At 45.3% G+C, this 23836-nt stretch overlaps 1 protein-coding gene across 1 annotated transcript in view; it reads right to left on the reverse strand.

Annotated features, from left to right (window-relative positions):
* Positions 1 to 23836, reverse strand: part of LOC110505895 (neurexin-3a-like) — a 614746-nt gene that overhangs the window by 423108 nt on the left and 167802 nt on the right. The window contains exons 8-10 of the mRNA XM_036963045.1: positions 14615 to 14908; positions 14078 to 14225; positions 6178 to 6561 (exon numbers count right to left, since the gene is read on the reverse strand). Of these exons, the coding sequence (XP_036818940.1) occupies positions 6178 to 6561; positions 14078 to 14225; positions 14615 to 14908 (826 nt within the window). The remainder of the gene's footprint in view (positions 1 to 6177; positions 6562 to 14077; positions 14226 to 14614; positions 14909 to 23836) is intronic.

A 23836-nucleotide genomic window follows, 5' to 3' on the forward strand; every position in this document is an offset into this window, starting at 1 on the left:
CCTAAACCTTATTCTAACCCTAAACTTAACCCTTATTCTAACCCTAAATGTAACCCTTACCCTAACCATTATTCTAACCCTAAACTTAACCCTTACCCATCCCTTATTCTAACCCTAAACGTGACCCGTACCCTAGCCCTAAACCTATTTCTAACCCAAACCGTCACCTTAGCAAGCAGTCGCCTATCAACAGATATGTTCTTGTTAGTATGACCATCTGTAGAGAATCCACAGATGGTCTATCTGAACTTTCCCCAAAAAAGTCTGACCAAAGAAAGGAGGTAGAGATGGAGAGCAGGAGGGAGAGATGGAGAACAAGAGGGAGAGATGTAGAGAAAGAGGGAGAAATGGAGAGCAGGAGGGAGAGATGGAGAGCAAGAGGGAGAGATGGAGAGCAAGAGGGAGAGATGAAGAGCAAGGGGGAGAGAGATGGAGTGCAAGAGGGAGAGATGGAGAGCAAGAGGGAGAGATGGAGAGCAAGAGGGAGAGATGGAGAGCAAGAGGGAGAGATGAAGAGCAAGGGGGAGAGAGATGGAGTGCAAGAGGGAGAGATGGAGAGCAAGAGAGAGAGATGGAGAAGGAGAGGGAGTGATGGAGAGTAAGAGGGAGAGATGAAGAGCAAGAGGGAGAGATGAAGAGCAAGGGGGAGAGAGATGGAGTGCAAGAGGGAGAGATGGAGAGCAAGAGAGAGATGGAGAAGGAGAGGGAGTGATGGAGAGTAAGAGGGAGAGATGAAGAGCAAGAGGGAGAGATGAAGAGCAAGAGAGAGAGATGGAGAAGGAGAGGGAGTGATGGAGAGTAAGAGGGAGAGATGGAGAGCAAGAGGGAGAGATGGAGAGCAAGAGGGAGAGATGGAGAAGGAGAGGGAGTGATGGAGAAGGAGAGGGGGTGATGGAGAAGGAGAGGGAGTGATGGAGAGCAAGGGGGAGAGATGGAGAGCAAGAGGGAGAGATGGAGAGCAAGGGGGAGAGAGATGGAGAGTAAGAGAGAGAGATGGAGAAGGAGAGGGAGTGATGGACAAGGAGAGGGAGTGATGGAGAAGGAGAGGGAGTGATGGAGAGGGAGAGGGAGAGAGAAAGTAAGTGATAGACTGACAGACAACAGTCTGGATGTGTTGGACGTGTCTCTTTTTGCAGCCATAACGTGGTCCTCTGTAGCACAGTTGGTAGAGCATACCTGTGACGCTTTGGATAAAAACATCTGCTAAATGGCTTATAATGTATTAGAACATTACCTCAACCCAGATCAATATATTCCAATAATTTCTCTCAGTAAAAAAAAGTATATTCTCTGTCACTCAATATCTCTGCAGTGGATATGATTCTCTCTCTTATCCAGGAGAACAGTGGAGCCCCAACTCAAAGGCCTTTTTAAGAACTCTCCTGAATCAATATCTAATCTCCAAACAGACGTTTCCTTCTGACTGTCCAGACTGCAGGATCCATCAGAGAGATACAATCCTCTGTCAACTAACCAGAGACTTAACATTTAGATAATCTTTTGCTGCTGGGTTGAACAATCAAACAAAGTAACCTAGACTACACCTTGAATGTCTCACAAGCTCATATCTAAACCCTGAGATTGTCTCATACTCATATATAAACCCTGAGATTGTCTCATACTCATATCTAAACCCTGAGATGGTCTCATACTTGTATCTAAACCCTGAGATTGTCTCCTAAACTCATATCTGAACCCTGAGATTGTCTCATACTCATATCTAAACCCTGAGATGGTCTCATACTCGTATCTAAACCCTGAGATTGTCTCCTAAACTCATATGTAAACCCTGAGATTGTGGGTAAGGGTAACTACAGTTGACCAGTTTAGTCAAAAATCTAATACTCAGACAAAACCACAGAGACCAGGAAGGCCTTCTATACAGGGATATTACTGAGAGACCAGGAAGGCCTTCTATACAGGGATATTACTGAGAGACCAGGAAGGCCTTCTATACAAGGATATTACTGAGAGACCAGGAAGGCCTCCTATACAGGGATATTACTGAGAGACCAGGAAGGCCTCCTATACAGGGATATTACTGAGAGACCAGGTTCTATACAAGGATATTACTGAGAGAACAGGAAGGCCTTCTATACAGGGATATTACTAAGAGACCAGGAAGGCCTTCGATACAGGGATATTACTGAGAGACCAGGAAGGCCTTCTATACAGGGATATTACTGAGAGGCCAGGTTCTATACAGGGATATTACTGAGAGACCAGGAAGGCCTTCTATACAGGGATATTACTAAGAGACCAGGAAGGCCTTCTATACAAGGATATTACTAAGAGACCAGGAAGGCCTTCTATACAGGGATATTACTGAGAGACCAGGAAGGCCTTCTATATCTTCTATACAGGGATATTACTGAGAGACCAGGAAGGCCTTCTATACAGGGAACAGTCCTCCATAGAGCCGAGTAAGACAGGCAGACTGTAATGGTAGAGGTTTAAATAGAACAAGACACAGGTAATGGAGTGCTGAACAATAAACGTGTGTTGGGTAAACAGAGAAATCAGCAGCCCCATGTTTTGTCACCCCATGCATACCCTGCCACCACAGGAAACAGGCAGCTGTGGTGGGGGTCATTACTTCAGCCGGACCTTGAGGTTTCATAACACCTGTACGATCTGATAATCATCTGACAACAGAAGCCCTGTGGAGTGGAGGGACAGTGGATTGGGTATGAGTGGTGTGTGTGTCTGTGTTTGTGTGTGTGTGTGTGTGTGTGTGTGTGTGTGTGTGTGTGTGTGTGTGTGTGTGTGTGTGTGTGTGTGTGTGTGTGTGTGTGTGTGTGTGTGTGTGTGTACGAAAAAAAGGAGCTAGAAGCTAAAGAAAACTCCTTGAGGCATACTTTTAACTTGTTATGTTGCATTATTAACCTTTATAATTAAGACCTGTATTAGTAGAAGAAGTAGAGGCTGAAATATTAATTATAATTAATTCTGCTCTGAAATTTGACTAAAGATGATATTATGTTTATAAAGAGACGCATACAGACATCTCTGCAAGGCTCAGGCCTTTATGTTAGAATTTCATTAGACCCGTGTCCCTTACACAGTGATTAGAGGTGAACAGTTAGCTTTCATATCAAATTGACCTCCATCTCTGTCTTCATGTATTTCTCTCACTTTCTCTCTCTCTCCCTCCCCTCTATCGCTCTTCCTCTCTCTCTCTCTCCCCCTCTATCTCTCTTCCTCTATCTCCCCCCCCTCTATCTCTCTTCCTCCTCCACCCTATCTCTCTTCCTCTCTCTCTCTCCCCCCATCTTCCTCTCTCTCTCTCTCCCTCCCCTCTATCTCTCTTCCTCTCCCCCCCTTCCCTCTATCTCTCTTCCTCTCTCTCTCTCCCCCCCTCTATCTCTCTTCCTCTCTCTCTCTCTCCCTCCCCTCTATCTCTCTTCCTCTCTCTCGCTCCCTCCCCTCTATCTCTCTCCCTCTCACTTTACCTCCTCTCTCACTCTCCTGCTCCCTTTCCTCCTCTTTCGCTCGCTCTCTCTTTCACAAAATGTCCCTTTCACAAAATGTCCCTCCAAAGTCAAAATGAGGTTGAACTGAAACTGGGGCTGAATAGAGGAACGGAGCTGGATAGAGATGTAACCTCCAATATTTATTTAATATGGTAAAAGCGTCTGGAATAATTTGTCAAATGCATTCATTTTGTTTTCAATCCATAAGAAAATCTCATAGAATATACAGAATGTTGAAATAAGAGACTTTTCTCTCTAGCCTCGGGACTTCTCCATTACATCACTATCTCTCTCTGAGTAATCATTATGGGGTAAGGGTTCATGTTAAAATAACTTCACTGATCTGTTGTATTGAGAGTAAAATACGAGGTCATATTTAAAGGGTCCCGGTGGTCCTGTGTTTTCAGAGGTGTCATATCCAGGTGACCTTGTGAAGAGGCATTTCCACAGGTAGTAGATGAATGCATTCCATAATAGACATCACAATGGCCACGTAGCTGTAATTAGATGAATGCATTCCATAATAGACATCATAATGGCCACGTAGCTGTAATTAGATTAATGCATTCTATAATATACATCATAATGGCCACGTAGCTGTAATTATATGAATGCATTCCATAATAGACATCATAATGGCCACCTAGCTGTAATTAGATGAATGCATTCCATAATAGACATCATAATGGCCACGTAGCTGTAATTAGATGAATGCATTCCATAATAGACATCATAATGGCCACGTAGCTGTAATTAGATGAATGCATTCCATAATAGACATCATAATGGCCACGTAGCTGTAATTAGATGAATGCATTCCATAATAGACATCACAATGGCCACCTAGCTGTAATTAGATGAATGCATTCCATAATAGACATCATAATGGCCACGTAGCTGTAATTAGATGAATGCATTCCATAATAGACATCATAATGGCCACGTAGCTGTAATTAGATGAATGCATTCCATAATAGACATCATAATGGCCACGTAGCTGTAATTAGATGAATGCATTCCATTATAGACATCATAATGGCCACGTAGCTGTAATTAGATTAATGCATTCCATTATAGACATCATAATGGCCACGTAGCTGTAATTAGATGAATGCATTCCATTATAGACATCACAATGGCCACCTAGCTGTAATTAGATGAATGCATTCCATAATAGACATCACAATGGCCACGTAGCTGTAATTAGACGAATGCATTCCATTATAGACATCACAATGGCCATGCAGTTGTAATTCCAACCCTTTCGCTGGTGTTTGCAATAAGTGTTTTCCCTCACAAGTGCATGTCTCTGGCGGGTTGACCACGAGAATAGCACCAAAGGGTTATAATGGCCTGATTTACAGAACGTGTCGGTATGTCATATGATAGGGAGAGAAACTGTCAAAGGTCATACAGACTTGACACAGCAAATAACTAACTACAGAAGTTTATATGAGAGAGAGAGAGAGAGTGAGAGAGAGAGAGAGAGAGAGTGAGAGAGGGAGAGAGAGAGAGACAGACAGAGAGAGACAGACAGAGAGAGACAGAGAGACAGCCATACAATTTCTATTCTGTTAATTTAACTTTAACGCAGACTTGACACAGCAAATAACTATAGCAGTTGATATAGGTGAGAGTGACAGAGAGATATTCTGGTCATTAAACTGCAACGCTGGGTTGCCTTGGCCAGAGTAAGGTTCCCAGAAAAAAGGCAGAAACCACATTAATATTTCAACAGCATCAACAATACAGTCTTTACCACAACTTCCTCTAGAGCCTTAAAGGGGAAACATTGGGATTTAGAGCACAAGCTAGATTTAGTTAGTAAAGTGTTTTCATTCCACTTTTGGGCTCCTGAGCGGCGCTGCAGTCTAAGGCACTGCAGCTCAGTGCAAGAGGCATCCTCCTCTGTGTTTAAGTATAGCCTCAGATTTCTCTACTGTTCCAGCAGAGTACCAAGATCTTCTGGAGGTTTTCAACAAGGCTTGTGCTACCTCTCTTCCTCCGCATCGTCCCTGCGATTCTGCCATTGACCACCTCCTGGGCACCACAACGCCTCGAGGTCGGCCATATTCCCTATCCGGCCCCGAGACCAAGGCCATGGAAGAGTACTCTGAGGACTCTCTGGCTGCTGGGAGCATTCGTCCTTCTGCATCCCCTGCCGGCGCAGGGTTTGTCTTTGTGAAAAAGAAGGACAAGACCCTGCGTCCATGGATCGACTACCGGGGCAACAATGACATCATGATTAAGAATCATGTCCCCCTGCCACGCCTCACCTCGGCTTTCGAACCTCTCCAGGGGGCTACCATCTTTTCCTGTTTGGTAGTCCCATCGGGTGGCTCACAACTGGCCCAGCGTTGTCTGGGATTGGTAGGCCATTATTGTAAATAAGAATTTGTTCTTTAACTGACTTTCATAGTTAAATAAAGGTTAAATGACTCAAAATAAATAACCTCCCTCTGACACACACAGTCCACTAATGTTTTAATGAACCAGTTCATAGGAAGAAACAATGCAACACACTTCAATTAATGCAGTCAACAAGGACCAGTTATCTAACCTCTGAATCAACACATCAACACATACAATCCCATAATTGATAATCCCCACATCAGCGTATGTGTTAATGCACACGCAAACACAAATTCACAGTCATAAAACACACACATACAAGCACGCATGCAAAACAAAGGCTTCCACTTACCTCTCTCGCAGGTACGTGACCAGTACCCCGTGCCGGTACAATCGCAAATAAACCGGTTCCATCCCTCCTTGCAGACGCCTCTGTTCTTACACGGGTAACTCTCACATTGTTTCCCCACCACCTTGTTGCACGACGGCTTGATGCCGGCCCCGTTCTGGGCCTCAGCGATCTGTCGGATGTCCTTGCTGCGCCCGTCGATGAAGAGGTCGCGCACGCAGCCAACGTAGCCGTAGTTGAGCATGGCGGTCCACAGCTCAGTGGGCAGGATGAGATTGGTGCGGTCTGAGGGTAGACCACCTAGGTACATGTCCCCCTCCAGGTCCAGGATCTCACTCTCTCCGCTGGACATGAACGGAGTGCGCCGGCTGTTGACTGAGATGGTGCCTGGAGAGGGGAAAGTATTAAAGAGAGGGTTGCACTGTAATATAGAGAGGGATGTACTGTAATATAGAGAGGGTATCACAGTCGCTCAGTAACTCCCCTACCAGTGGAGGATTTGTACAGCCTACCCCGGCTCACTGAGAACCCCGCTTACCTCCTCCGGAGAGATATTCTGGGGGAACCCGGAACCTGGCGGGGATTTCTTTCTCAGTGCTCCCTCATTTTTGAGCTGCAGCCATCTTCTTTCCCTTCAGATCGGTCGAAGATAGTGTATATTATTACGCTAACGTTGGGAAGGGCGTTCTCCTGGGCTAAGGCAGTTTGGGAGCAACAATCCATCATTTGTCATCATCTGGAAGATTTTATGGCAGAGGTGAGGAAGGTGTTCGGATCTCTGGTTCCTCGGAAAGAAGCGGTCACGAAAACTACTTGAACTACATCAGAATTCCCGTAGTGTGGCAGACTACGAGGTTGATTTTCGCACATTGGATGCCGAGAGTGCCTGGAATCCGGAGGCCTTATTCAATGTATTCTTTCTCTATCAGAGGAGATAAAATATGAGCTAGCAGCTCGGAAGTTACCGTGGCACCTTGATTCCCTCATCACCCTTACCATTAGGATTGATGGGCGTCTACGGGAACACAGGAGTGAGAAGAGGTCAGGTGTCGGTCACACTCGTTCATCTGCTGCTGCTTGCTCACCTCCGAAGGAATCCGGAAGCTGCATTTCCGAGAAGATCCAAAGCCACCCGAGGTCACTCGAGAATCATCGGAGACGGATGAGCCGGATACACTGGAGCCTACGCAACTGGGCAGAGCTAGATTATTGCCTAGGGAACGTTCACATAGGCTGAGCTCCAACTGTTGTCTGTATTGTGATGGTGCGGGGCAGCACCACAATAAAGAGACCAGACTTAGTAGGTACGAGTACACTGATGAGAGACTGGGAATTCTCTGATTCCCATTACCCCTACTCACTTTTTTGTGATCCTGCTGTGCGGAGACCAGTCTAAGTCTATCTGGGCTCATTGACTCTGGGGCAGATAAGAGTTTTATGGACGCTACCCTGGTGTCGGAACTAGGTATCCCCACTCAACGCTTCTCTGTTACCCTGGACGCTAGAGCACTGGACGGCTGCTCCTTTGAAAGAGTCACACACAAAAATAGTTCCCATTAACCTCTCTTGGGTAGGTGGCAGTTTTTTCACCTCTGGATGAAACGCGTGCCCAAAGCAAACTGCCTGTTACTCAGGCCCTGAAGTTAGGATATGCATATAATTGGTAGATTTGGATAGAAAACATTCTCCAAAACTGTTAAAATAATGTCTGTGAGCATAACATAACTGATATGGCAGGCAAAAATCTGAGAAGAATCCATCCAGGAAGTGGAATTATGTGGCTGTTTTTCAACTCAATGCCTATAGAGAATCCAAAGGGTTAGGAATTGCAGTTGCAGATTGCAGTTCCTATGGCTTCCACTAAATGTCAACAGTCTTTAGACATGGTTTCAGGCTTTTATTTTGAAAAACAATAAGTAAAAACACATTTTGGTTAGAGGACAGAGGAAGTATGCAGACCTGATTTGAGCGCTCGTTTGTAATTTTTCCTTTCTATTGAAAACGGTATTGTCCGGTTTAAATATGATTGATTTTTAAATGCAATAAACAACCTGAGGATTAATTATAAACATCGTTTGACATGTATGTATGTATGCATGTATGTATTCATCTGCCTGTTGTGACCACGTTGGAGCCATTGGATTACTGAACAAAACAGAGTTTTTGGGACATAAAACGTGACTTTATCGAACAAAACAAACATTTACTGTGTAACTGGGAGTCTTGTGAGTGCAACTATATGAAGATAATCAAAGGTAAGTGATTAAATTTAGCACTATTTCTGACTTTAGTGACTCCTCTACTTGGCTGGTAAATGGTTGTATACTTTTTCTGCGGGGCGCTGTCATCAGATAATCGCATGGTATACTTTCGCTGTAAAGCCTTTTTGAAATCTGACACAGAGGCTGGATTAACAAGAAGTTCATCTTTAAGCCGATGTATAACACTTGTATATTTTATGAATAATTATTATGTGTATTTCTGTATTTTCAATTTGGCACTCTGCAATTTCACCGGATGTTGGAGGGTAATCTGTGAGTATCTGGCAATCACAACAAGTCAACACAGCTTCTCCTCATTGAATCCCCTCACTTCCCTGTGGTGTTGGGATTTTCTTAGCTCCTAAAGCACAATCCCATTATTGACTTGACCACAGGTTCAATCTTGGGTTGGATCCCATTCTGTCACTCCCACTAATCTTAAAGCGGAACAGCCGCCGCCAAATTCTCCTCCTCTGGGGTTATGTAAAGCCTCTGGTTTTTCTACTGTTCCCGCAGAGTACCAAGATCTTCTGGAGGTTTTCAACAAGGCTCCCTATGATTGTGCCATCGACCTCCTCCCGGTAAAACACCGCCTTGAGGTCGGCTACATTCCCTATCTGGTCCCGAGACCAAGGCCATGGAGGAGTACATTGAGGACTCTCTGGCTGCTGGGAGCATTCGTCCTTCTGCATCCCCTGCTGGCACAGGGTTTTCCTTTGTGAAAAAGAAGGCTAAGACCCTACGTCCATGCATCGACTACCGGGGCCTCAATGACATCTTGATTAAGAATCATGACCCCCTACCACTCCTCTCCTCTGCTTTCGAACCTCTCTAGGGGACTTCCATCTTTTCGATGTTGGACCTTCGGAATGCCTACCATCTTGTTCGGAAGACGGCTTTCAACACTGCCAGTGCACACTATGAGTATCTGGTCATGCCGTTTGGGTTGTTTTCCAGGCACTGGTCAATGATGGGCTTCGTGACATTTTGAATCGTTTTGTGTTTGTCTACCTCTACGACTTCCTCGGTCTGGGTCTGCCCAAGAACACATTCTCCATGTCCGACAAGTCCTTCAGCGCCTCCTGGAGAACCAGTTTGGGAAAGTTCTTCAGCGCCTCCTGGATAACCAGTTTGGGAAAGTCCTTCAGCGCCTCCTGGAGAACCAGTTTGGGAAAGTCCTTCAGCGCCTCCTGGAGAACCAGTTTGGGAAAGTCCTTCAGCGCCTCCTGGAGAACCAGTTTGGGAAAGTCCTTCAGCACCTCCTGGAGAACCAGTTTGGGAAAGTCCTTCAGCGCCTCCTGGAGAACCAGTTTGGGAAAGTCCTTCAGCGCCTCCTGGAGAACCAGTTTGGGAAAGCTGAGAAGTGCCAGTTTGACCATTCTATTATCTCCTTTCTGGCATCTTTCTCATCGCTGAAGGAAATGTCCAGATGCATTCTGAAAAAGTGAGATTGGCCCCAAAATCCAGAGTGCAATAGAAACGTTTCCTGGGGTTTGCTAATTTTTACCGCCACTTCATCCAGGGCTACAGCACTCTGCAAGGCTCTGTTATTCACCAGGTTCAACTTCACCATCTCCTACCGCCCAGGGTCTAAGAATGTGAAGCCAGACACTCTCTCTCGCCTGTACAGTTCCGATGCCACACCCTCTGACTCTGAGACCATCCTCCCTACCTCATGCCTTGCAGCTTCAGTTGACTGGATTATTGTGACCCTGGTTCACAAGGCACAACTGTCCCAGCCGGAACCTGGAGGGGGCCCGGCTAACCGTATGTTCGTCCCTGATTCCGCCCGGTCTCAGGTCCTGGAATGGGCTCATTCCTCCAGGCTGACCTGTCATCCTGGCTCCCGTTCCTTCGACAATGTTTCTGGTGGCCCAATATGGTTCCTAATGCCTCTGCCTTCGCCGCCGCATGCACGGTATGTGCTCAGAATAAGACTCTGTGGCAAACTCCGTCTGGCCTCCGCCAGCCACTGCCTCTCCCTCATTGCCATATTTCCCTGGATGTTGTCACTGGGCTTCCTCCGTCTGATAGCAACACGTCATCCTGATGGTTGTGGATCGGTTTTCAAAAGCCGCACATTTTACTCCTCTCCCCAAGCTACCCTCTGCCAAAGAAATGGCCCAGCTCATGGTGCAGCACGTCTTCCGGATCCATGGACTGCCGGTGGACATCGTCTCCGACTGGGGTCCTCAGTTCTCGCCGCGGTTATGGGAAGGCGTTCTGGGTCGTCGGCCAGCCTGTCCTTCGGAATTCATCCCCAGTCTAACAGCCAGTCGGAGCGAGCAGATCAAGATTTGGAAACAACACTATGGTGTCTCATCTCAACCAAATCCACTACCTGGAGCCAACAACAGGTCTGGGTGGAGTATGCCCATAACACACTTCCAGGCTCGGCCACTGGACACCCCTTTTGAGTGCTCCATGGGGTGTCAGCCCCCACTCTGCCTAGAGCAAGATGAGGAAGTCAACATACCCTCCGACCATATGTTCATCTGCCGTTGTCGGCGTACCTGTAAAAGAGCTTTGTTGGCACATCTCAAGACCAACTCCAGGTATCGTAGACAAGTTGACCGTCGATGGACTCCGGCTTCCCGCTATCGTATTGGGCAGAGGGTATGGCTGTCTACATGGGACCTGCCCCTCCGGGTGGAATCGCGCAAACTTTCCCCCGTTTCATTGGTCCTTTCCTCGTCTCTAGAGTCCTTAGTCCCACTGCTGTTTGTTTTACGTTACCCTGTACCCTCCGTATACACTCTACTTTTCATGTGTCTAGGATTAAGCGCTTGTCTCACAGTCCTTTGTCTTCTTTTTGCAGGCCCACCCATCCTCCCGTGTCATCTAAGGCCATCCCGTGTACATGGTGAGAAGTCTCCTGAGTGTTTGACCACGGAGCAGGGTTTTCCAGTACCTGGTTGATTGGGAGGGTTGTGGCCCGGAGGAGAGGTACTGGGTCTTCGCTAAAGACATCCTGGACCCGGACCTCATCGCCGACTTTCACCGCCGGCGCCTCGGTCAACCAGGGTGAGAGCCTTACCTCAATCATTCGGACCAACCCTTACCTAAAATGTAACATTTGGAGATAATGCATAAACTTAACCCTAATCTTAAATTCAGAGTTAGGTAAGGAGGTGGCAACAACAGGGTATTAGGTAAGGTGGGGCCGAAACATGGTATTAGGCAAGGAGGGGGCAGAAACAGGGTATTAGATAAGGAGGGGGCAACAACAAGGTATTAGGTATGGAGGGGTTAGCAACAACAGGGTATTAGGTATGGAGGGGGCAGCAACAACAGGGTATTAGGTAAGGAGGGGGTAGCAACAACAGGATATTAGGTAAGGAGGGGGCAGCAACAAAGGGGTATTAGGTAAGGAGTGGGCAGCAACAACAGGGTATTAGGTAAGAAGGGGCAACAACAGGATAATAGGTAAGAGGTAAGAAGGGGCAGCAACGGATAATAGGTAAGAGGTAAGGAGGGGCAGCAACAGGATAACATGTAAGGAGGGTTCAGCAACAGGGTAATAGGTAAGGAGGGGCAGCAACAGGATAATAGGTAAGAGGTAAGGAGGGGCAGCAACAGGATAACGGGTAAGGAGGGGGCAGCAACGGGGTAATAGGTAAGAGGTAAGGAGGAGCAGAAACAGGATAACAGGTAAGGAGGGGCATCAACAGGATAATAGGTAAGAGGTAAGGAGGAGCAGCAACAGGATAATAGGTAAAAGGTAAGGAGGGGCAGAAACAGGATAATAGGTAAGAGGTAAGGAGGGGCAGCAACAGGATAACAGGTAAGGAGGGGCAGCAACAGGATAACAGGCAAGGAGGGGGCAGCAACAGGATAATAGGTAAGGAGGGGCAGCAACAGGATAATGGGTAAGAGGTAAGGAGGGGCAGCAACAGGATAACATGTAAGGAGGGGGCAGCAACAGGATATCAGGTAAGGAGGGGCAGCAACAGGATAACAGGTAAGGAGGGGCAGCAACAGGTTTGTAGGTAAGAGTTAAGAAGGGGAAGAAACAGGGTATTAGGTAAGGAGGGAGTAGCAACAACAGGATATTAGGTAAGGAGGGAGAAGCAACAACAGGATATTAGGTAAGGAGGGGCAGCAACAGGGTATTAGGAAAGCGGTAAGGAGGGGCGGCAACAGGGTATTAGGTAAGGAGGGGCAGCAACAGGATATTATGAAAGAGTTAAGCAGGGCAGAAACAGGGTATTAGGTAAGAGGTGGGAAGGGTCCTAAAAATGTCGATATACAGTTCTTTCATGAAGTATTCAGACCCCTTGACTTTTTCCACATTTTGTTACGTTAAAGCCTTATTCAAAACCCCTTCTCTTCATCAGTCTACACACAATACCCCATAATGACAAAGCAAAAATAGTTACAAGCTTGGTACACCTGTATTTGGGGAGTTTCTCCCATTCTTTGCAGATCCTCTCAAGCTCTCTCAGGTTGGATGGTGAGCATCGCTGCACAGCTATTTTCAGGTCTCTCCAGAGATGTTCGATCGGGTTCAAGTCTGGGCTCTGGCTGGGCCACTTAAGGACATTCATATACTCGTCCCGAAGCCACTCCTGCGTTGTCTTGGCTGCATACTCAGGGTCGTTGTCCTTTTGGAAGGTGAACGTTAGCACCAATAGGAGGTCCTGAGCGCTCTGGAGCAGGTTTTCGTCAAGGATCTCTCTGTACTTGCTCCGTTCATCTTTCCCTCCATCCTGACTAGTCTCACAGTCCCTGGCGTTGAAAAACATCCTCACAGCATGATGCTACCACCACCATGCTTCACTGTAGGGATGGTGCCAGGTTTCCTCCAGATGTGACACTTGGCATTCAGGCCAAAGAGTAACAATTTGGTAACATCAGACCAGAGAATCTTGTTTCTCATGGTCAGAGTCCTTTAAGTGCCTCTTGGCAAACTCCAAATGGCCTGTCTTCCTTTTACTGAGGAGTGGCTTCCATCTGGCCACTCTACCATAAAGGCCTGGTTGGTGGAGTGCTCCAGAGATGGTTGTCCTTCTGGAAGGTTCTCCCATCTCCACAGAGGAACTCTGGAGCTCTGTCTGAGTAACTATCGCGTTCTTGCCCATCTCCCTGATCAAGGCCCTTCTCCCCCGATTACTCAATTTGGCCGGGTGCCCGGCGTCTTGGTGGTTCCAAATTTTTCTTAAGGCTGATGGAGGCCGTTGTGTTCTTGCACACCTTCAATGCGGCAGACATTGTTTTATACCCTTCCCCAGATCTGTGCCTCGACACAATCCTGTCTCTGAGCTCTACGTGGGACCTTATATAGACAGGTGTGTGCCTTTCCAAATCATGTCCAATCAATTGAATGTACTACAGACGGACTCCAATCAAGTTGTAGAATCATGTCAAGGATCAGAAATGGAAATCCACGAGAATACTAGGTAATGGTAATGTCGCATGATTTTTTATTATTTTGTCATAAGCCTTCTTCCAACCGTAAACACTCAGAATTTATGCCTAAATGGTTCATCTTTGAATTGTTTCTGTTTTAACTCTGTACCCCACGTGGAATTAACCGTGTAACCACCCAGAATTAATATGTCAAAAATAAACCTCACCAACAATACGTTCTTCCATAATTTTGAAGGGAAATTAAGAGATATTGTTGAGGTAAGACGACTCACCTGAACGCCTGTCCCTCTGCATGTCTACGTGGTACCAGGCTCCATCGTTGACCTTGTTCTGGGTGGCTTTGACCTTGATGGTTCCTGAGCCCATGTCCAACAGCAGGTACAGACTGCCATCCAGCAGTTCTACCGCAAAGAAGTCCACCTGGGGGAGATGGTCAAGGTGTTTGTTCGGCATTGGGATACAACAGCCCCTGAGATATCTTCACAAAACAGGACCTATAAGCCCAATAAATCCTTGAACACAGCCTTTTTGTTTCTTCTCAACACGGGGTTTCATTTAAATTCCAATCAATTCAGAAAGTAAACAGAATTCCAACTCTAATTCCATACTGTTCTAATTGAAAAGCATTGAAGAGAATTGGAATTGGAAGTACATATACTTTCTGAATGGTCTGAAATTGAAATGGAATTGATCCCAACCCTGCTCCTTACACTAGTGATACATTTGACAGGTTTAGACACAGCTTTACACGCAGGCTGAGGTTAATACATGTATGTGTTGTTTGATTTAATCATCGTTCATCGTCTTACCTTGGTGTTCTTCTGGCTGCGTTGGGCCTCCTTGCGCTCCTGAGGCTTGCCGTGCGTGAAGAGGATGAGTCCGTTGGGTTCCGAGGTCCTGAAGTCAAAGGACAAGGAACCCATTCTCTTGGTGTTCCACTTGGGCAGGCTGATGTAGGCCTCGGGGGTCTCGAAGGAGACAGGGTCCAGGGTGGCCACGTTCTCACACTTAAACATCACATCCCCCTGGATCTTCATCTTGGGGTCCACGATATGCGCCAGACGGGAGAGCTCCAGACGGATGTCGTTGTTCTTGTAGACCACCTGGGGGGAGAGATTGGTGGTGGGGAAAAAATATAATTTATGGTCATTTGTTTAGGTTATAGTCAAGTTAGACTCAATTCAGGACTCAATTCAGGATAATGACGATGAATTTTGTTGGTAATGTCTGTTTCGCAGCAGTTAACATTTATGCATTTGTTGCCATATCAAACATATTAGCCAGTGTGAAGAGGTTCCACTTTTTCACAAGGTTGGTGACGTAGTAAAGGCTAGATTAATTTAGAACGACGGAAGATCTGTTATAGCGTGATTTACTCTTAAAGGTCATTTCCAAATGAGCTGACAGCGATTATTTCTTTGTAGTTCTCTTTGTATTTTTTACGTCCTTTTACTCCCCAATTTTAAGATGTCCAATTGTGATCCAAGAGACGAAGGTCGAGTCATGCGTCCTCTGTAACATGACCTGCCAAACCACGCTCCTTAACATGTGCCTGCTTAACCCGGAAGCCAGCCGCACCAACGTGTCGGAGGAAACACAGTTAAACTGATAACCGAAGTCAGCCTGCAGGCACCAGGCCTGCCACAATGAGTCGCTATAGGGTGATGAGCCAAGTAAAGCCCCCCGGCCAAACCCTCCCCTAACCCGGAAGACACTGGGCCAATTGTGCACCGCCCTATGGGACTCGCGGTCATGGCCGGTTGTGACACATCCTGGGAAAGAACGATGCAGACTTAGACTGCTGCGCCACTCGGGAGGCCCCCCCTGCAGCGTTTACTTTGAATTCCATCTCAGCAACCATATCATTGCCTTTAAATGGTGCATAGTCTAAAATGGCCGATCACATTGAATCTAGTATCTATATCAGAAACAAATACATAATAAAACACTCAAAGATAACGTTTGTTAATTCCAGATTCGTGTAGTCTCTCCATAAAACGGCAGGTAAAGTTCATGTGGATCAGTCAGTCGGCTGTATTAATATATCTGTATTAAATACCAATAGGCCAGGGCGCACGGAGAAACAATGGCTGTCTCTGACTGAGGTAATTGACTCTCAGTGGGCTGACAAACGCATCTGGGTCTGCTCTCACTGATAACGATGCTAATGGCTCCACAAAATAATGGTAGACACACAAACAGGAGCGAGCACTTACACAAACACACACGCAGGTATGCACACACACACACACACACACACACACACACACACACACACACACACACACACACACAGGAACGTGCGCATACACACACCCACACAGATACGCAGGAGTGCACTCATCACACACAGTTATGGTGGCCCAGCTCTTTGTTTTAAAGGTTAGAGGGACAGAATAGCTGCCTTTGGTTGCTTTGAGAGCCTTGTGGAATGCTCCGGCCCTAGACCTGTCTGCCACACACAAACACACACACACACACACACACGGACACAAACACACGCAAGCACACGGAAGCACACACAGACACACACGCACACACACACACACACACACACACACACACAGAAAAAGCACCTCTTAGTTTCTTCGTAAACTAAAAAAACAACCTATTTGGGAATTAGATATATCAACCGGAGAGTTACACCCACCAGTGACAACAGTGGCCCTATTTGGGCATCCAATACATCATCAGAGAGTTTTACACCCACCAGTGACAACAGTGACCCTATTTGGGCATTAGATCCATCAACCGGAGAGTTACACCCACCAGTGACAACAGTGACCCTATTTGGGCATCCAATACATCATCAGAGAGTTTTACACCCACCAGTGACAACAGTAACAGTTCACTACAGCCAACCACTCCATTCTGTGAGTGAGTAAGTGTCCTTAGCAGTGCAAAACAAAGTCCCACTAAGTGGCTAATATTTTATCACAGCAGTCTTGATGCTGTCAATAACCCAGAGGACAGCCAGACATAGGGGAATGAATGTGTGTAAATTGAAATCTGCTCAAGTGGAAAATTGAAGTGTTTTTCTCTAATTCTCCGGGCAGAACAGAAGCCCCTCTCTCTTTCTTGGGTAGCCTATTACGAGCAGAGAACGAGCATGCATACACACCCCTGCGCGCGTGCGTGCACACACACACACACACACACACACACACACACACACACACACACACACACACACACACACAAACATGAAAAAACGCACACACACATAACCTCTTTCTCTATGGGTGTGTGAGTAAGTACACAGCTGTCTGTGAGTAGATTGTGGTTTGTGTGAGATTATTGATAATCTGGCAAGTTTGACAGTAAATCAACTCATCCCTCAGATGCCTGAGGGCCCTATGTACTGTGTGTGTGCCTATGTGCATGTGTGTGTCTATGTGTGTGTGTCTACAGTATGTATGTGGGTGTGTGTCTATGTGTGCGTGTGTGTCTATGAGTGTCTGTGTGTGTGTGTGTATGTGTGTGTGTGTGTGTGTGTGTGCATGTGCGTGTGCGTGTGTGTGTGTGTGTGTATACATGTGCGTGCATGTGTGTGCACCACCATGCATGTGTGTGCATGTGTGTGTGTCTGTTTGTGTGTGTGTGTGTGCGTGTGTAAGTGTGTGTGTGTGTGCATGTGTGTGAGCGTGTATGAAATCCAATCAAACTTTATTTGTCACATGCGCTAAATACAACAAGTGTAGACTTTACCGTGAAATGCTTTACTCTCAAGCCCTTAACCAACAGTGCAGTTCAAGAAGTGTTAAGAAAATATTTACCAAGTAGACTAAAATGAAAAGTCTTAATAAAAAGTAACAAAATAATTATAATAATAACAAGGCTATATACAGGGGGCGCTGGTACTGAGTCAGTGTGTGGGGGTACATGTTAGTTAAGGTAATTTGTGCATGCTTCAGTGTTGCTTGCCTCGAAGATATCATAGATGGTATTTAGTTCGTCTGGTAGGGTCGCGTCACTGGGCAGCTCACGGCTAGGTTTCCCTTTGTAGTCCGTAATAGTTTTCAAGCCCTGCCACATCCGACGAGCGTCAGAGTCTGTGTAGTAGGATTCAATTCAACATACATATTGAGCGAGTCACTGGTACTTCCTGCTTTAGTTTTTGATTGTAAGTAGGAATCAGGAGGATAGAATTATGGTCCGATTTGCCAAATGGAGGGAGGGGGAGAGCTTTGTATGCATCTCTGTGTGGAGTAAAGGTGGTCAAGTAAAGGTATTTTTTTTCTCTGGTTGCACAAGTGACATGCTGGTAAAAATTGGGTAAAACTGACTTACATTTGCCTGCATTAAGTCCCCGGCCACTAGGAGCACCGCTTCTGGATGAGCAATTTCTTCTTTGCTTAGGGTCTTATAGAGTTGGTTGAGAGCAGTGTTAATGCCAGCTTTGTTCTATGGTGGTAAATAGATGGCTACAAATAATAAGGATGATAATTATTTTGGTAGAGAGTGTGGTCTACAGCTTATCATAAGATACTCTACCTCAGGTGAGCAATACCACAAAGACTTCTTTAGTATTAGACATTGCTCACCAGCTGTTATTAAACAAATAGACACACACCCCCAGCCAGTCTTACCTGAGGTAGCGTCTTTGTTCTACCAGTGCATGGAAAATCCCGCTAGCTCTATATTGTCTGTGTCGTTCAGCCATGTCTCGGTGAAACATAAGATGTTACATTTTTTAATGTCCCGTTGGTAGGATAAAATTAATCGTAGGTCATAACATTTTTTTTCCAATGATTGCACGTTAGCAAGAAGAACGGGTGGCAGTGGGAGTTTATTTGCTTGCCCACGGATTCTCAGAATGCTGCCCGATCTGTCTTTTCTTCACGCAAAAGGTGTGGATCTGGTCAAGTTCCAGTGAAAGCAAGATATCCTTCTCGTCGGACTCATTAAAGGAAAAAGTTTCTTCCAGTCCTCGGTGAGTAATCGCTGTTGTAATGTCCAGAAGTTCTTGTCGGTCATAAGCTACGGTAGCATCAACATTATGTACACAATAACTTAAAAAAGAAGCTACACACAAGGCAAAAAAAACGAACAAAATAGCACAATTGGTTGGGAGAATGTAAAATGTCAGCCATGTTCTTCAGCGCCATCATGATCCGTGTGTGTGTGTGTGTGTGTGTGTGTGTGTGTGTGTGTGTGTGTGTGTGTGTGTGTGTGTGTGTGTGTGTGTGTGTGTGTGTGTGTGTGTGTGTGTGTGTGTGTGTGTGTGTGTGTGTGTGTGTGTGTGTGTGTGTGTGTGTGTGTGTGTGTGTGTGTGTGTGTGTGTAATGTTTTCAGCCTTTCCGGATCCAGAGGGTTTATCCCAGCGATCATAAATATGGGCAGAAGCTTTACCACAGTGAGATTAAAGTTTTACACAAATCCACACCACCAGGAAAACACACTGTTTCCACATCCAGCTGCACTATCATCACAATAATTAATAACATAACATGGGGATTATAAAACAAATTATATAAAATTATTGAATATAATACGAAAAATATAAAAAAATATTAAACTTTGCCCAGCTTTCCAAAGGGCCCTGGGTAGAACCTGGGCAATGTGCTGTGGATCCCTCTATTACCTTTACAGTAAGACAGTGGGATGCAGAGGGATGCACATGCATAGCAATATTAGGTTTTGACTTATCTGTAGATACACAGTAACATGACATTGCTTTAAATTATCCTGAACAAAAAATATAAATGCAACATGTAACAATTACAGTTACAGTTCATATAAGGAAATCTGTCAATTGAAATAAATAAATTAGGCCCTAATCTATAGATTTCACAAGACTGGGAATATAGATATGCATCTGTTTGTCACAGATATCTTTAAAAAAAATGGTAGGGGCGTGGATCAGAAAAGCAGTCAGTATCTGGTGTGACCATCATTTTCCTCATGTATTGCGACTCCTTCGCTTAGAGTTGATCAGGTGGGTGATTGTGGCTGGTGGAATGTTGTCTTCAATGGCTGTGCGAAGTTGCTGAATATTGGCGGGAACTGGAACACGCTGTCGTACACAACGATCCAGAGCATCACCAACATGCTCAACGGGTGACATCTGGTGAGTATGCAGACCATGGAAGAACTGGGACATTTTCTGCTTGCAGGAATTGTGTACAGATCCTTGGGACATGCTGAAATTAACATTCATTTTTCTGGCAACAGCTCTAATGGACATTCCTGCAGTCACCATGCCAATTGCATGCTCCCTCAAAACTTGAGACATCCATGGCATTGTTTTTGTGTGACACAAACTGCACATTTTAGAGTGGTCTTTTATTGGCCCCAGCACGAGGTGAACCTATGTAATGATCATGCTGTTTAAACGGCTTCTTGATATGCCACACCTGTCAGGTGGATGGATTATCTTGGCAAATGAGAAATGCTAACTAAGACGGATGTTAACAAATCTGTGCACTAAATTTGAGAGAAATAAGTTTTCTGTGCAAATGGAAAATGTTACCAACCAGCGACAGAACCATCGTCAGTTCTTCCAGTCCTGTCACCAACCAGCGCCAGGACCAACGTCAGTTCTTCCACTCCTGTCAACAACCAGCACCAGGACCAACGTCAGTTCTTCCACTCCTGTCACCAACCAGCGGCAGGAACATGGACAGTTCTTCCACTCGTGTGCCATCAACAGAAACGTAACTATTAATATCACCAACTAGCTTTCTTACCTAGGACTGGCTAACTATAGTACTTGTTGCCTTTGGATATTTATTAAAGCCAGCAGGATGGGGCTGGAGAAATGCAACCACTCTCAAATTCATGGACAGAGCTATGGATGCAAGGAATGACCATCTATGATTACAAACTATATTTTTAACAATGTCTTGAGGCTGTACAGTGTTTATTTACATTTAGTTTAGGAATTTACAAGTTATATTCTTCAACAATATAATAAACAGTCAATTACTATGTTTTCATTCTGAATGGTCGTTAGCTCTGGAGCTGCAAAAACCCAGTCGATCGCAAATTACTTCAGTGCCACAAATAATGAATTTAAAAATGTATTTACTAGACTAAATAAATTGGAAGAGTAGGTAGTTAAAACTTCTTCGGAATCGGTGACCCTTCCACGGGAAGGTTGAGCTAATGTATGCTAATGCGATTAGCATGAGGTTGTAAGTAACAAGAACATTTCCCAGGACATAGACATATCTGATATTGGCAGAAAGATTAAATTATTGTTAATCTGACTGAACTGTCCAATTTACAGTTGCTATTACTGTGAAGGAATACCATGCTATTTATTGTTTGAGGAGAGTGCATAATTTTGAACATGAAAAGTTATTAATAAACAAATTAGGCACATTTGGGCAGTCTTGATTACATATTTTGAACAGAAATGCAATTGTTCATTGGATCAGTCTAAAATGTTGCACATATACTGATGCCATCTAGTGGCCAAAATCTAAATTGCACCTGGGCTGGAATAATACATTATGGCCTTTCTCTTGCATTTCAAAGATGATGGTACAAAAAAAAATACAAAAATGCATGTTTTTTTCTTTATGAACTTTTACCAGATCTATTGTGTTACATTGTCCTACATTCCTTTCACATTTCCACAAACTTAAAAGTGTTTCCTTTCAAATGGTACCAAGAATATGCATATCCTTGCTTCAGGGCCCGAGCTACAGGCAGGTAGATTTTTGAAAAAAACTAAAATTATGACAAAAAAACAGAAAGCTTGAGCGTGCATAACTATTCAAACCTCCCAAAGTCAAAACTTTGTAGAGCCACCTATTGCAGCAATTACAGCTGCAAGTCTCTTGGGGTATGTCTCTATAAGCTTGGCACATCTAGCCACTGGGATTTTTGCCCGTTCTTCAAGGCAAAACTGCTCCAGCTCCTTCAAGTTGGATGGGTTCCACTGGTACACAGCAACGGCCCTCTCACTACAACCTTGTTGTCACCCACGGCCCTCTCACTACAACCTTGTTGTCGCCCACGGCCCTCTCACTACAACCTTGTTGTCACCCACGGCCCTCTCACTACAACCTTGTTTTCACCCATGGCCCTCTCACTACAACCTTGTTTTCACCCACGGCCCTCTCACTACAACCTTGTTGTCACCCACGGCCCTCTCACTACAACCTTGTTGTCACCCACGACCCTCTCACTACAACCTTGTTGTCACCCAAGGCCCTCTCACTACAACCTTGTTGTCACCCACGGCCCTCTCACTACAACCTTGTTGTCACCCACGGCCCTCTCACTACAACCTTGTTGTCACCCACGGCCCTCTCACTACAACCTTGTTGTCACCCACAGCCCTCTCACTACAACCTTGTTGTCACCCACGGCCCTCTCACTACAACCTTGTTGTCACCCACGGCCCTCTCACTACAACCTTGTTGTCACCCACAGCCCTCTCACTACAACCTTGTTGTCACCCACGGCCCTCTCACTACAACCTTGTTGTCACCCACGTCCCTCTCACTACAACCTTGTTGTCACCCACAGCCCTCTCACTACAACTTTAAACAGAACCCAGCTACAGGACAGCAAACCCCCCCCGCGCTGATTGGCCGATGATTATCCTTATTTGCGATATTATCACTGTTGTGTTTCGTTGTCGTGTATCCGTGTTGTCACGTCGATCTGATGCATTTTTTCATTATCTAAATCAATTTTCAGCAAGTGTTTATGTAATTTCCAGACATCACAAGCCGCTAGACACTTAGAATTCTCTGTGTGTGTGACACAAATTGATACTTTGCAATTTGGTCGCAGGGGCGACGTTGTCATCTGGACTGGTGGTCCGTAGAATGTCACCACAGCTAATTCCTGCAATGGCAGTAATGAGGCGTCAAGCAGTGTCCTGTGAAATTTAAACTTCCCTCTCTAATTCTTTCTGTCTGTTTGTTTGTGTCTGTTTGTGTCTGTCTTTCTGTTTCTGTCTGTCTGTCTGTCTGTCTGTCTGTCTGTCTGTCTGTCTGTCTGTCTGTCTGTCTGTCTGTCTGTCTGTCTGTGTCTGTCTTTCTGTCTGGGTAACTTCTCTGAATGTCACATGCATTTCATCATAGAGAAATTAGTGAAAGACAATCTGTTCTTGCACATGTGAAACTGAGTGGTAGCATCATAGCCTACAGAACCTAGCTGTACCATTACAGTAGCTACACAATCATATTCCTCCAATTGCCTGCTGATAGAAAGCTGAATAAATTACCAAAGTATATTCACCCAAGATAGACCAGAGCCTGTCGTTTCCAATGGGAACAAATTAATCATTGCGGGCAGAACAGAAAGGAGGAGGGCAGAGACAGGCATGAGCTAGTGAGATGCTATTGGCACGTTCTAGCATTTATTTGCATATTTCCATTAGATAATTCCTAGTCTGTCAATTCACGCTTGCACTCCTTCTAAACATCAACTTTGGCAAAGGGTAAAGTCTACAAAATGCAGTCCACTCGGCAGGGTAGCCTAGTGGTTAGAGCATTGGACTAGTAACCGGAAGGTTGCAAGTCCAAACCCCCGAGCTGACAAGGTACAAATCTGTCGTTCTGCCCCTGAACAGGCAGTTAACCCACTGTTCCTAGGCTGTCATTGGAAATAAGAATTTGTTCTTAACTGACTCAACTAGTTAAAAAAAACAGATTCTGGTTTTGGAAAAATAAAGTTGTATGGAGAACAAATGTTTCATCGATGAGAAAAAATCCATCTCTCTCCATCTTCTCCCAGTGTCGGTCACTGGGCTGCCTCTCATCTCCATATTATGTAGTGAATCGGAAATGCCAAACAGATGCTTCACATTTTTTTTTACATTCGTGAAATATCTGTCTAATTGTTTCATCTGTGATATTACTGTTGGACACAAACAGTGATCGGCTAGAGGAGGGAAAACCTTGGCAAGATGACAAGTCTCTTTAAGCGTCTACAAACAACGTAGAGCAGCGTCTCACCAAACACTGGAGGTGTTTTTCAGGGCAGCGAAGATACAGTGGTCAGGTTACCCAGGTTAATAGAGCCCGAATCTCACTGATAGTGAGTGAGTGATCTCTGATTTGTTGCGC

This window comes from Oncorhynchus mykiss, chromosome 25 (assembly GCF_013265735.2).
Source record: "Oncorhynchus mykiss isolate Arlee chromosome 25, USDA_OmykA_1.1, whole genome shotgun sequence".
Lineage (NCBI taxonomy): Eukaryota > Metazoa > Chordata > Actinopteri > Salmoniformes > Salmonidae > Oncorhynchus > Oncorhynchus mykiss.